The sequence below is a fragment of the Oncorhynchus kisutch genome, linkage group LG22 (genome assembly GCF_002021735.2).
Source record: "Oncorhynchus kisutch isolate 150728-3 linkage group LG22, Okis_V2, whole genome shotgun sequence".
Lineage (NCBI taxonomy): Eukaryota > Metazoa > Chordata > Actinopteri > Salmoniformes > Salmonidae > Oncorhynchus > Oncorhynchus kisutch.
Window position 1 is genome coordinate 1,058,786 of NC_034195.2, and position 14,937 is coordinate 1,073,722.

A 14,937-nucleotide genomic window follows, 5' to 3' on the forward strand; every position below is an offset into this window, starting at 1 on the left:
AACACATTGACCTAACTCTCCATATACTGTATATGTATATGGCTAAAACTGTTAGCACAATAGATGTTAAGAACAGTATTATTACGAACTTCAGATTACATCCACAACAATTTCCTAATCTGGATGAAAAATGAGGTTGGCTATTTACTGAATAATAATTGGTTGTTCAATCCAGGGTTGTGTGTTTGTTGTTGTATCTCAATTATTATTATTTTTAAATAAAAGACTATCAATCAAACAATATATATTTTGTATATAATACTTTGCTAAATCTCAATGATATTTATTGTATTGGATTTAGCCACTGTACAGGTCCATTTTCCAGATCGAAATATATGCAAACGGATGACAAAAACTTTCACAAGCTTTTTAAACATGTTTTATTGTTTTATTTGGCGAAGAGAGCGAGACAGAGAGAGAAAGACCATAGTGTCGAATAGTTGAACAGCTACAGTATAAAAAAAATAACAGCATTTCGGATCAAAGATCCTCTTCCTGCAGGGATTCCTAACAACAAGGTCATATAAATCCATCTATGTACCGACAAAATACAGCTGTGTTTAACCCTGAAACTTCTTCATCCTGCCGTCCATGCCAGCCTGTTCATCAACGTTCTTACGCCAGTCACCGACTGCATCCGCTGCCTGCATGACAGAAAGTTTGTGATAGATGATATGTAAAAGACATATTGAGGATATACTATCAACTGATCCTTTCATGTAAAAAAAGGATTTAGTCATTTAGCAGACGCTCTCATCCAGAGTGACTTACAGTAATGAGTGCATAGATTTATACGGGCCCCCGTGGGAATCAAACCCACAACCCTGGTGTTGCAAGTACCATGCTCTACCAACTGAGCCACATTGGACAATCAAAGCTCAGTACAGATTCGGTACACAGTACTTTCTGCTTTGCAGGTTTCCACACAAATACCCACCTCCTCTTTGACCTCCTTCTTCACTTCTTTCAAGTTCGCTCTGAAATCCATGGAAGCCTTGTGCTTGGTGCCCAGCAGAGCCTGGAGCATAGCATCAGCAGACATACGCACTTTCTTCAGGGCTGGCTTCTTCATGCCCTGGATCTCAATCACTTTCATCTTCAAGTCCTCAATCTGGGAAGTGAGAAAGTCAGGAGAAAGATTAGATTTGCAATATATGTTTCAATATGAGGAAAGATACAAGATACAATGCATTCTACCTCTTTGTCAGCCTTCATCACTTTTGCTTCTGCATCATATCTGTCCTCATCAACCTTGTCAATGGTATGGGCCATCTTTTTGAGCATTTCCTGTTGGTACACAAACACACGTCATAGAATTTGTAACACAAACTATCTTCTCCTGAAGGAATCAGTCTCTCCAGGCAACAGTTATTTAGAGTGAAGGAATTGGAGTCTGTGTACTTTGTATGCAAATACACATTGCTTATTACAAGAACCACCAATGGTACACTGCAGGCCTAGAACATTGGACTAGATGTGCAAAGCTTGTGTAAACGAATGAATGACTAGTATCGTACCATCAGCGTCGCTTGATCTCCAGACAAATCCAGGCCAGGGATCTCAGCCATGAAATTTTTTTTCACCTGCTCAGCCTCCTTTTTCTCGACTTCAATCAACTCAAATGCTATCTGGAGCACCAAGCTCTGGAGAACAAAGAAACACAGTATGGCCAAATCCAGTCTACAACATAGTATTGGTGAACAAAATGTGACTTAAAGTGGAAATCTTTGATTGCTACATACATGTTTGGACTTTTAAATCAATAATATACTGTATACCCATTGGGCCTTTTACAATGCATTTTGGCCACTAGATTATCTCCAGTGTGTCTCTTGTTAAACCATCAATATGCTGTGGTAACTATTGGTGACCAAGCACAACTCTGATATAAAGTGTTTTTTTTTATCTCAAAGTTGCTGAGATGATCAGTTGTCCTACATATATCAAAACACTCCTAACAGTCGTATCAGTCTTAACAGTCTTAACAGTCGTATCATTGTGAAACTTCTATTCGATCAAATAAGCCACACATAGAAAATAAGCCATTACAGTTTTGTTAACCAAATTCAACACTTTCTCAACGAATCACTTGGTGAGCGGAAAAAAAAATGATAAAACACCACCTGCTAGAGAAGACAGGTTATCCCTCTCGCTTCTTCTGGGCTTCATGAATGGTCCTTGAACCCATAGCTCTGTCTATGAATTTGAGAGTGGTTACATATCTCCAGGCCCAAACCACATTGTTTTATTTATGGAAAAACCACACGTTTTAGTAACTTAGTAGATGCTCTTACCTAGAGCGACTTACAGTAAGTGCATAAATTGTTGTACTTTTCTTTTTTTGTTCCGGTCCCCCGTGGGATTCACAACCCTGGAGTTGCAAGCGCCATGCTCTACCAACTAAGTAAGCCATGCGGGTCCATCCCTTAGCTTTTTACCAAAACAGTGGTGAGGTGTTCACTGTGTTATTGTTTGAAGTGCAGATTTCCCCTTTAAAGTATTAAAGAGGGGCCTCCCAAGTGGGGAAGTGGTCTAAGGCACTGCATCACGGTGCTGGCTGTGCCACTAGAGATCCTGTTTCGAAACCAGGCTCTGTTGCATCCGGCCGCGACCGGGAGACCCATGGGGTGGGGCACAATTGGCCCAGCATCATCCGGGATAGGGGAGGGCTTGGCCGGCAGGGATGCTCTTGTCCCATTGCACACTAGCGACTCCTGTGGCGGGTCGGACACATTGCACGCTGACATGGTCGCCACGTGTACGGTGTTTCCACCGACACATTGGTACGGCTGGCTTCCCGGGTTAAGCGGGCATTGTGTCAAGAAGCAGTGCGGCTTGGCTGGGTTGTGTTTCGGAGGACGGCTCTCGACCTACACTTCTCCCGTACGGGAGTTGCATCGATGGGACAAGACTGTAACTACCAATTGTATACCAAACAGGGCTAAAAAAAAAAGTTATATAAAGTATTAAAGAGGTGAAAAGTTTTTAAACCAGTCGTGTGAAAGCCAAACTAATCTACTCAAGTGCTGAGTATTGGTGTGCCTGTGATGATTCTTTCAGACAATAGACCACAATTCATTGTATTCGTTTACCTTCAGATGATGCCTGCGACTCGACGTCATCTTTTTTCTATGAAGAAAGGTGGATTTGACATGTTGTTAGGGATATAAGCGGCATTTGCATTACTGAGAGAATTTATGGCTGGATCAGACATGTTTTGTGTCAGGCTGAAAGTCTGGAATGCAACTTTTATTGAATAAAAAAAAATGTGCCAAGACTTACTCCGACATCTTGGCTGTTGTTGTGCTTCACACCCTGAGTAGAAGACAGAAGAAAGAAGACTTGTTTTAATATTTATGATAAAAACCTTTCTATAATATCATTAGGGTGCAGTAAGTTCAAAAGCGAGAGACAAGTCTGGTCTAAAGATCACGCTGTGATATTTAGCTGAAGATTGAATAGGGTTTCACATGCTAACAACCATCAACCATTAAAAAAGTCAGAGATGACACCTGACTCTATCGGTCCAGTTTTAGCTCGCTCATAATCACTCCAGACTCTAGCTCTGAAAAGGGATAATGTTTCTACTACGAACCTAGTTTGGCCAAGTGACTTTAACAGACTTTAACTGCTGCTGCCTTCAAAGACACACGATTTATGAACCTGCCGCGGTGGCATGTATCAGAAAAGCCTTCCTAATCACATAAATCAACAGCATCTTCAACAGCATCTTCTTCATTCTGCAGACAGATGTGTTGGTGTTGAATGAAGATAGTCAGATTTAATCAACTAATATATTGGTTTGCTATTTTCCCTCCCTACGATTACAACAAGTCTCAGTTAAAAGTTCATTCAAACATTTTCAATACTCAAAAAAGGTTTTGATGTGGAGATGAGCCCTCATCCAATTCCATCGTCTGGATCCAGCTACATGACTGAGCTCTAAGTTAATTAGAAAGATAGGCTAAAGGGATTTAACTAATTCATTGGACCATGTTTGTCAACTGAGAACATCTGACACTTTACTTTCCCATTCATTCATTCATAATCTAATCAAATCAATTATTTACATTTCCAATCATCGAATTAAGTCAAGTATACAATTTAGCAAGCCAAGGCTGATGAAAGATCGCTCATGAAACACAACTATTTTACCTTTCTCTTCTTGTTTCACATTACACATACATAGCAATTAACATGACACGGCATGCTGTCTATTATTCAGTTTCACGAAGCTGTTACCCCATCCAACTCCTCAAATAAACACATAGCAACTTTCTGGATATAGGTTAAATGTATTTACCAGCTTTGAATGCAAGAGTATCACCCCTAACCAGACACCTAGCCAATAGTTTCACAATCTTCTATCGACCTCTATACATCTGAATACAAAACACAGAGGCCATGGCTCACATCATTCTGTCAAGACAACTGAAATGTTCTATCAGTATCACGTCTGGCTGTCAGAGGGAAAACCAGACGTGTAAAACACCTGTATTGCCAGGTGAATACGTCTGTTCCATATGTTCAATTTGTAATGATCCATAAGGTGATGTACAGTAATACAGCAATGTGTAACGAGTGTGTTTGACAGCTAAGATTGACATCTGTCGGGAGGCTTTTTAGTCTCTTTCTATTTCTTTGTGCTTTTAATCCCAGTGATGCTACACACAAAGAGTGTGATAGGAAGACAGGAAAATAGAGATTCTCACCTATGAAAGGAAGAGGAAGAGGAAGAGGACAGGACACACCTGGAGGAAGAAGGGAAGACTAGCACAGTGGCAAGCAACAGGCAGTGAAACATGAAACACGGTATTTATGGTGTCGGATGATACATCAGCAGAAGCACTGGGTCCTCTTTATGGAAGTGGTTTCCGTGTCAGACCAATGGAACATCGAGCTCCTGAAATACACTCTGCTCAACCCTGTTCACCTCATATTATTTCCTTCAAGATGTCTTCCAAGAAAATCCATGTATGTTGCTCTGGCTTGTGAATATAGAATTACAGTACAGTATGGGAGCGATTGGGAAAGTAATTATAGATATGAGTGAAGTTATTCTATGTCTATGATATTCACGGGCAACATGGATAACAAATGTAAGTATTGGAAAAAATGGACTTTAAGTTCCTTTTGGATGCCTAAATGTGTAATCAATACTGTATAAAAATGTTATTTCTAAAATCTCTATGAATTGAAGTTGGAATCTAATTAAACAAGTGAATCATAGTAATGTGATTAAACAAGGGAATCATACTATCAATTCCAGAAAACTACTTTACAATCTTAATAGATTTTCAAAAGTTGTACATTAATTTATTGTCTTAAAGACAGAACACAATCTAATAAATTGAGTGCTTAAGCAGGCCCCCATATAACAAATGTAGATAAACAAAATAATGAATAACACATAACTGAAATGCTACTCTACTTATTATTCTGCTTGGTTACACATTACACTTGGTTACAAGTGCATTTTGCCTTTTGTTTGTTCAAAACTCCTTAACTTTCCTCCCTTTATCCATTGCCATACCTTCAATTTGAAAGGTTATGGGGAGGATGTTTGATGAATGTTTGTCAAAGATGGCATGCTTGTTTGTTGGTCAAAGAGGAATCAGTCTGAGAAAGAGGAGAGAGTGGGGTAGAGGGAATGAAAAAAAGAGGAAGGGTCATAAGAAAGAGAAAGAATGTTCTACTATACTGACATCTTGTGGTTTATAATTCAGATTTGTTTATATAGTATTTGGATATCCTTGACCCAAGCTGATCTAGGCTTCTCCAGAATAGGGTTGCAAAATGCTGGTAACTTTGCCAAAATCTCTAGGTGTTCCAGAAATCCTGATTGGAAGATTCCTGAAATTAGAAGCAAGGCAACTTTTTTGCAACCACACTTCAGAACATCTTACATCCAAAAGCATTGAAGGACCAAATCTGAAAGGGGTAACCAAATTGAACACAATACAGGACCACGAAATGTCTATCATTTCACCATGTTGCTGACATTTATTTAATTACTGCAGTTTGGCAGTTGAATATATTTCCGATAAGCCTATACATTTGGAAAATATGTTACAATTCAATGACAGTTTACAGTTAGTATATGTGCTTATCAGATGCTATACTCTAACTCTCTAACAGTGCCTCAAAATAATGACAAAGATAAATGAATCACTCAGTAGCCTCCGTGTTTTTGAACACCAAAACTAATTCAATAATTTATGTGGACTCAAACTTCTTCTTCCTGCCATCCATGCCAGCCTGTTCATCAACGTTCTTACGCCAGTCACCGACTTCCTCCTGCATGACACAAAGTTTATGACTTTTTCAGTGTTTGAGGATAAAATATGAAACACATGTAACTGATCTTTTCATCAAAGCTCTGAAAACGTAGGACAAATGTTGCCAACTCCTACAGTGCTGTGATTCTCTGCTCTGTAAGATTCCACACAAATACCCACCTCCTCTTTGACCTCCTTCTTCACTTCTTTCAAGTTGGCTCTGAAATCCATGGAAGCCTTGTGCTTGGTGCCCAGCAGAGCTGCAAGCATAGCATCAGCAGACATACGCACTTTCTTCAGGGCTGGCTTCTTAATGCCCTGAACCTCAATAACTTTCATCTTCAAGTCCTCAATCTGGGAAGTGAGAAAGTCAGGAGAAATATTACTTTTCCAGGGGTATATGTTTTCAGGATGAGGACAATATGGAATGCAATGTACTGCACCTCTTTTTCTGTCTTCTTCACTTTTGCTTCTGCGTCATATCTTTCCTCATCAACCTTGTCGATGGTCTGGGACAACTTTTTGAGCATTTCCTGTTGGCACACAAACACATTACAGATGATTTGTAAAAGGCTCCAGAGCACCAGTGTGGCACCAGCATCTAAAGTCTGTGAAATTAACAACTTTCTGCATTCAACAACTATCTAGAGAGAGAGCTGATAAAGGCTTTGCCTTACACTGAGTGTACAAAATATTAGGAACCTTCCTAATATTGAGTTGCACCACCTTTTTTTGCATTCAGAACAGCCTCAATTCGTTGGGGCACGGACTCCAAAAGGTGTAGAAAGCGTTCCAGATGGATGATGGTACATGTTGACTCCAATGCTTCCCACAGTTGTGTCAAGTGGGCGCCGGAGGGGATGGCTGCCATATTACGGGTTCCTAACCAACTGTGCTATTTTGTTTGTTTTTTATCATTGTTTGTTACTCATTTTGTAAATAATTTTGCTGCTACCGTCTCTTATGACCAAAAAGAGCTTCTGGACAGAAGAACAGAGATTAGTCAACTCGAACTGGATGAAGATTTTGTCTTTAATGAGACCGACGCGGAGGATATACTGCTTTGTCAAAACAAGCCCCAAATCCCCCAAATCCCCATCATCAAAAGGGTGAGGAGGACAGGGTGCCTTGTAAGAATTTGCAGACAAGTAGGTAAACCACCACTACCCTCTGTGTTATTGGCCAACGTGCAATCATTGGAAAACAAACGGGACAATCTACGATTAAGACTATCCTACCAACAGGACAAAACTGTAATAGCTTATGTTTCATCGAGACTTGGCTGAACGACGACACGGATAATATAGAGCTGGCTGACTTCTCTGTGTTTCGGCAGGACAGTGCAGCTACGTCTGGTGAGACGAGGGGCGGGGGTGTGTGTCTATTTGTCAAAAACTGCTGGCGATGTCTAATGTTAAAGAAGTCCCAAGGTATTGCTTGCCTGAGGTAGAATACCTCATGATAAGCTGTAGAACACACTATCTTATTTTTAGCTGTCTATTTACCACCTCAAACCGATGCCGGCACTAAGACCTCACTCAACGAGCTGTATAAGGCCATAAGCAAACAGGAAAATGCTCATCCAGAAGCGGCACACCTAGTGCCGGGGACTTTAATGCAAACTTAAATCTGTTTTACCTTATTTCTAACAGCATGTCACATGTGCAACCAGAGGAAAAACTCTAGGCCACCTTTACTCCACACACAGAGATGCATACAAAGCTTCCCTCGCCCTTCATTTTGGCAAATTGACCATAAATATATCCTCCTGATTCCTGCTTACAAGCAAAAACCAGTGACTCGCTCAATACGGATGTGGTCAGATGATGCAGATGCTACAATACTTTTTTTGCTAGCACAGACTGGAATATGTCCAATGGCATTGAGGAGTATACCACCTCAGTCATCGGCTTCATCAATAAGTGCATCGACGACATCACCACCACAGTGACCGTATGTACATATCCCAACCAGAAGCCATGGATTACAGGCAACATCCGCATGGAGCTAAAGGCTAGAGCTGCCGCTTTCAAGGAGTGGGACACTAATCCTGACACTTATAAGAAATCTCGCTATGCCCTCAGACGAACCGTCAAACAGGCAAAGCATCAATGCAGGACTAAGCTGGAATCCTACTACACCAGCTCTGACACTCGTCGGATGTGGCAGGGCTTGAAAACTATTACGGACTACAAAGGGAAACCTAGCAGCGAACTGCCAAGTGACGCGAGCCTACCAGACGAGCTAAAAACACTTTAAGCTCGCTTCGAGGCAAGCAACACTGAGGCATGCATGATAGCACCAGCTGTTCCGCTCTCCGTAGCCGATGTGAGCATGACCTTTAAACAGGTCAACATTCACAAACCCGTGGGGCCAGATGGATTACCAGGACATGTACTCAACCAGGACGCTGCCCTTTCCCACCTGGACAAAATAAACAAGATTTGGCCTCAAAAAGTTCTACAGCTGCACCATCAAGAGCATCCTGCCCAGTTGCATCACCACCTGGTATGGTAACTGCTCGGCATCTAACCGTAAGGCGCTACAGAGGGTAGTGCGTACATCCCAGTACATCACTGGGGGCCAAGCTTCCTGCCATCCAGGACCTATATACTCGGCAGTGTCAGAGGAAGGCTTAAAAAATTGTCAATGACTTCAGTCACCCAAGTCATAGACTGTTCTCTCTTCTATCGCACGACAAGCGTTAATGGAGTCTTCAACCAAAAGGCTCCTTAACATCTTCTACCCCCAAGCCATAAGACTGCTGAACAACTACTCAAATGGCTACCCAGACTATTTACACTGACCCCCCCCCCCCCCAACTGCTGGTACTCGCTGTTTATTATCTATGCATAGTCACTTTACAAATGACCTGGACTAACCTGTACCCCCGCACTTTGACTTGGTACTGGTACCCCCTGTATAAAGCCTTGTTATTGTTATGTACATTTATTGTGTTACTTTTTTCAACTTTTTATGTTGCTTTAGTTTATTTAGTAAATATTTTATTAACTCTATTTCTTGAACTGCATTGTTGGTTAAGGGCTTATAAGCATTTCACGGTAAGGTTGTTGTATTTGGCGCATCTAACAAATAACATTTGATTTGATTTGTTTTGATGTCCTTTGTGTGGAGGACCCTTCTTGATACACACGGGAAACCTTTTGACCATTAAAAACCCAGCAGTGTTCCAGTTCTTAAAACACTCAAACCAGTGCGCCTGGCACCTACTACCGTACCCAGTTCAAAGGCACTTAAATATTTTGTCTTGCCCATTCACCCTCTGAAAAGGCACACATACACAACCCATGTCTCAATTGTCTCAAGGCTTTAAAAAATCCTTCTTTAACCTGTCTCCTCCCTGTCATCTACACTGATTGAAGTGGATTTAACAAGTGACATCAATAAGGGACCAACGCTTTCACCTGGACTCATCTGTTCAGTCATGGAAAGAGCAGGTGTTCCTAATGTTTTTTTTTACACTCAGTGTACATTGTGATATATTGAATAGATTAGAGTAGCTTTGTGGAACTTGTAAAGGAATGAATGACTGGTATCCTACCACCAGCGCCGCTTGATCTCCAGACAAATCCAGGGCGGGGATCTTAGCCATGAAATTGGCTTTCTCCTCCTTAATCTCCTTTTTCTCCTCTTCAATCAAATTGGCTGCAATCTGGAGCATCAAGCTCTGGATGACAAAGACATATAGTGACATTTATGACACAGTAGCTTGTATTGGATGCTTAAAGATTGTGGAGGACAAAGAGATACATCTGTACATTGTCATACCTAGAGCCAAATACTGCTTTAAAGCATACCCATCGACAAAATGCAATTTTGCCACCAAACTCACCGAGCACACCATAAGAATACTTACAGTGCCTTCAGAAAGTATTTATACCCCTTGACTTATTCCAAGTTTTTTTGTGTTACAGCCTGAATTCAACATTTCCCTGATATATCTATACACAATACCCCACAATGACAAATTAAAAACATGTTTTTAGAAATGTTTTCAAATGGATTGAATATTAAATACAGAAATAGCTCATTTACATAAGTATTCACACCCCTGAGTCAGTACTTTGCAGAAGCACGTTTGACAGCTATTACAGCTGTCAGTCTTTCCACATCTGGATTGTTCAACATTTACATATTATTATTTTCAAAATTCTTCAAGCTCTGTCACATTGGTTGTTGATCATTGCCAGACAACCATTTTCAGGTCTTGCCATAGATTTTCAAGTAGATTTAAGTCACAACTGGCCACAGGAACATTCACTGTCTTCTTCGTAACCAACACCAGTTTAGATTTGGCCTTGTGTTTTAGGTTATTGTTCTGCTGAAAGGGGAATTCATCTCCCAGTGTCTAGTGGAAAGCAGACTCAACCAGTTTCTCCTCTAGAAATGTGCCTGTGCTTAGCTCCATTCCGTAATTTTTTTTAAACATGAAAAACACCCCAGTATTTAACGATGAAAACCTCTCTGATCTTTGTGGTTGAATCTGTGTTTGAAATTCACTTGTCGACTGAGGGGCCTTACAGATAATTGTATGTCTGGGGTACAGCGATGAGGTAGTCATTCAAAAATAACGTTAAACACTATTATTGCACACAAAGTCCATGCAACTTACTGGCGACTTGTTAAACAAATTTTTACTCATGACCTTATATAAGCTTTTCATAACAAAGGGGTTGAATACTTAATGACTCAAAACATTTCAGCTTTTCATGTTTAATTCATTTGCAAAAATGTCAAAAAACATAATTCCTCTCTGACATTATGGGGTATTGTGTGTAGGCCAGTGACAAAAACGATTAATTTCAGACTAACACAACATAATGTGGAAAAAGTCAAGTGGTGTGAATTCTTTGAAGGCACAGTAGAAAGTTGTCGCAATGAAATGTGTTGGTTTACCTTCAGATGATGCTTACGGCTCGAGGTCATTCTTTTCCTGTAGGGTTAGGGACATAACTGGTCAATACGCTGACCAAGGGTTGTATCAATGATATTCTATGGCATGCTGCATAGAATAGAAAGGTCATAAATGTCTCATTTACTTTAACTTTTCTCACATTGTTGTTGAACAAAGAAAGAGGCAAACCCAAAGGTTTCTAGGGAGTTTAGGAGCAATGTGGTATCATTAGTGGAATTGTAACGATTGTCGTCAGGAGAAGAGGACCAAAGTGCAGCGTGGTACATATTAATTATAATTTTAATAAAGATGAATACTGTACAAAAACAACAAACCGACAAATGAACAGTTCTGTAAGGTGCAACAAAAACACAAAACAGAAAATGACTACCCACAAATCATAGAGGGAAAACAGGCTGCCTAAGTATGGTTCTCAATCAGAGACAACGATAAACAGCTGCCTCTGATTGGGAACCATACCAGGCCAAACACAGAAATACAAAAACATGACAGGAATTACGTATTGCTATGCAATCAAAACATAAGTAAATATTAAGTTTCACGTATTATACATGTGTATATTTGCCCATATTAGGGTATGGTTTAGACATACTAGCAATTGGTCAATTTGAGGGTTAGGGTTTGCTGTTTGTTTTCTGTCTGCCTGTCTGCCTTTTTGTTTTGGTATAACAACTCCATCACTTTCTAACACCAAATGGTAGCAAACAACAAGGTAATGGTTACTTACTCAGACATGATGGCGGAATGTGTGCTTCAGACCCTGTCACAAAAAGACACAACAGGCAAGAGAAATGTTTTTAGCAATAGTGTGCACTGCAGGGTGCTATCTGCCTAAAGTTAGCAAAGGCTATTTTATCCAGCTCAAGATTGATTAATGAACACTGGCTGCTAATGGAACAATCTGGACTCTTCAAGGAAGGGAGGGGAAACCTGATCCTTTTTACCGATAAGACCTTTTGGAGCAATTATGATCAGGCTACATTTGGACAGCTGGAGACTGGAGTCACCCATGACATTCATGGGCTGTCATTTTATTGATGTCATTAATAGACAAAACCTCAGCAGGCGTCATGGTCCTGCTCAACCCTGAGAACATCTTGGGTATCACTCATATCAATGCAACTTGCGTCCTCAGCGAACCCTATCGGTATCTCTTTGAAAAGTCCTTTCAATCAAATTCAGTGTGGTCATCAGAAGGCCTCAAATGTGGTAAGACACTGTTATTTAACCACACTGCAACAATGAATATCAATGTTAAGAATAGGATCTACTTTTGTTTGTCTTCATTTATTAAGAACTTCTCTGTTTTCCCTCGTTTTTAATCAATGACACGTTCAGTTCAAATAGGCTCAGATGCAGTCATATCAATTGATGAAATACATGGTACTATTATACTTCGGCAAACAGAGAAATAGTGAATAAAAACTCTTTGCAAACACATCCTTTTCCAATCTGTCAAATAGGATCATACACGGCGAGCAAAAGTTTATTTTAGCTGTTACCTTCTAACGCAAGATAGACATGTCATAACTGTAGAGCTTCCGTACTTCAAGAGAATGATACTTTAATATAATAATAATATATTCCATTTAGCTTTTATCCAAAACAACTTACAGTCATGAATGCATACACTTTTGGTATAGGTGCCCCAACGGCAATCAACCCCACGACCCTTGGCATCAACCCCACACCCAGTTCTTAGCTGTCACCCAAGAGGAACTGGCCACGAACCAATGGCCCCAAAGCCCCGTTCAGTAAACACTGTCTGCTGTAACCTAGTTATCGCACACTAGTTATAATCTAAGTTATAGATCTCCATCACAGATCCCATGTTGTTACCCATAACAGTTATTCACATTGAATATTGGAGCAACATAAATCACTCAAAGAGAGAAGTGTTAAATACCACCAAAAGCAAACAGAAACTCAACTCTTTGGTATGTGTATAGCTAAGTCAACGTCTTCAACCGCCTTCCATGCAAGAGTAAAGCCTGTGAACAGGAGCCTTCCCCCCCATGGGCCACATCATTCTGTCTAGACAGGCTAATTTGTCTCTCATATTATCCACTGGCTGTCAGGAGGAAATTATGATATATTTACCTCAATGTATTCACCTGTACTGTCAGGTAAAACGTAGTGATCTTGTGACAGACGTCACTTAGTGTGATCATTTCCAGATGCTATCTGTAAATGTAGCCATGAAGTCACCTTATCATCACAGTCTACACAGTCTTAATTAACAGGTAAACCTACGACCCACTGTGTGACTTTGTGTTGCGTTATTTATCAATAAGACACATCCAGACTTCATTTTCCGTGTAATAAAGATCAGAGGAAAAGAGATGTTCTCACCTATGAGAAGAGGAGGACAGGACACACTCTGGTGAAGAAGGGGAGTCACAGGCCAAGAACAAATGAAACAGGGTTTATATGTAGACTAGTGATGAATCAGCAGAAATCCAGTACCTTCTTATGGTGGTGGACACTACTTAGGCCAATGGAACTGCGAGCTCCTGAAATACCACCAACCCTTTCCTCCAACTCATATCATAAATTTCCCTTCATGCAAAATGTCTCCCAAAACCTGAGCTGCCACTTGGCTTCCGTTCCTACAGTGTTGGAAGGGATAAACAAAGCCATCCCAGATGAGCACTGACAACATGGATAGGTAAACCCGGTTAAGCAAGGGACAACATTGATATATTCTTCGAACTATTTTGGTTGAATGATGATAAAATCAGAAAGCAATTGTTGAAGGGGCAATCTGCAGTTCAAACGATAACAAAGTGGACACCCTGCCACTGTTTTGCAGGGCTAGAGTTCCTCATTGCAGAGTTCCTCATTGCAGTGCACTAACTTAATATTCACTGCAATGCCTGCAAATTAAATATCTACAAATAATGACAAATTCCTAAGAAAGAAGTGGGCAAGCAAACAGCCCTCTGTTGCTCAAAGGTTGCTCAAAGGTGAGATGGGATCGGAGGTGGGGAGAAAGAGCGAGAGATTGAGAGAGAGAGAGAGAGAGAGGAGAAGGGAGGGAGGGAGGGAGAAGAGAAGAGGCAAGGAGAACAGGTGCTCAATGACATCTTGTGGATTTTGTTTAATTAATTAATTAATTAGTTCATTAATTAAATGATTAAATGTTTAATAAAATGTAAATAATATTTTTAAATATGAATTAACATCTAAAATGTTTAACTAAATCATGCTAATCGTGATTGAGTTAAAGAACCTCGATGCAGCTGTCTGGTATCAAATTCGCTTGACACACGAGATCAACTGCTGGTTTTTTATTGTGGGTTTTCGGTGGCAAGCAGGTTTCTTTTAACACTTAGGTGCATGTAATCTGCTGTTAATAGCAGATTAATTGATAGATAATTACTTTATCACTAAAGTAAATTTGATGACATCATAATGATGACAAAGTTGTTTCCTACTAATGTTTTGCCTGCTTTTTAGCAATGTCATCGTATTTCCAGGCGACTATGCTTTAAAACAATCAATGGCCCCTATTATGAATGACTGTGCGTCACTCCTTTTCTGGAGTCACTATGGCTGAGAGTGTCTTGAAAACATTCTTAACGATGGCGTGACACAACCGAGTGACGTCGGTGCAACCCTATCAACCCTGAGACGCCAGCAAAAATGGCCATTTCATTTAGTTGCCTTTTATATGCATGTCTAACCCTTATGTTTAGCCTCACAATGAAGGGTTTTACCATT

The 14,937-nt window shown here is 40.3% G+C and overlaps 2 protein-coding genes across 2 annotated transcripts; both read right to left on the reverse strand.

Moving 5' to 3' along the window:
* Positions 1-361: 361 nt before the first annotated feature.
* On the reverse strand, positions 362-4,828 carry LOC109867530 (troponin I, fast skeletal muscle). Its single transcript, XM_020456729.2, has 7 exons — positions 4,713-4,828; positions 3,283-3,315; positions 3,093-3,129; positions 1,518-1,643; positions 1,198-1,287; positions 938-1,111; positions 362-644 (listed from the first exon to the last, which is right to left on the reverse strand). Exons 2-7 carry the CDS (start codon positions 3,288-3,290, stop codon positions 561-563), a joined length of 519 nt encoding a protein of 172 aa, XP_020312318.1. The 5' UTR covers positions 3,291-3,315; positions 4,713-4,828; the 3' UTR covers positions 362-560.
* Positions 4,829-5,974: 1,146 nt separating this feature from the next.
* LOC109867532 (troponin I, fast skeletal muscle-like) lies at positions 5,975-13,664 on the reverse strand. The gene is made up of 7 exons (XM_020456730.2): positions 13,567-13,664; positions 11,942-11,974; positions 11,196-11,232; positions 9,841-9,966; positions 6,722-6,811; positions 6,459-6,632; positions 5,975-6,297 (listed from the first exon to the last, which is right to left on the reverse strand). The coding sequence occupies exons 2-7, from the start codon at positions 11,947-11,949 to the stop codon at positions 6,217-6,219; spliced, it is 516 nt and encodes a 171-aa protein (XP_020312319.1). The 5' UTR covers positions 11,950-11,974; positions 13,567-13,664; the 3' UTR covers positions 5,975-6,216.
* Between the last annotated feature and the right edge of the window lie 1,273 nt (positions 13,665-14,937).

What these genes read in the sequence shown, in the direction of transcription:
- LOC109867530 (XM_020456729.2), bottom strand. An exon ending in GTCGCAGGCATCATCTGAAG is followed by an intron (nt 1,644 to 3,092) that starts GTAAACGAATAC and finishes TTTGTTCTCCAG; the next exon opens with AGCTTGGTGCTCCAGATAGC. An exon ending in TGATGAAGGCTGACAAAGAG is followed by an intron (nt 1,112 to 1,197) that starts GTAGAATGCATT and finishes CTCACTTCCCAG; the next exon opens with ATTGAGGACTTGAAGATGAA.
- LOC109867532 (XM_020456730.2), bottom strand. An exon ending in GCCGTAAGCATCATCTGAAG is followed by an intron (nt 9,967 to 11,195) that starts GTAAACCAACAC and finishes TTTGTCATCCAG; the next exon opens with AGCTTGATGCTCCAGATTGC. An exon ending in TGAAGAAGACAGAAAAAGAG is followed by an intron (nt 6,633 to 6,721) that starts GTGCAGTACATT and finishes CTCACTTCCCAG; the next exon opens with ATTGAGGACTTGAAGATGAA.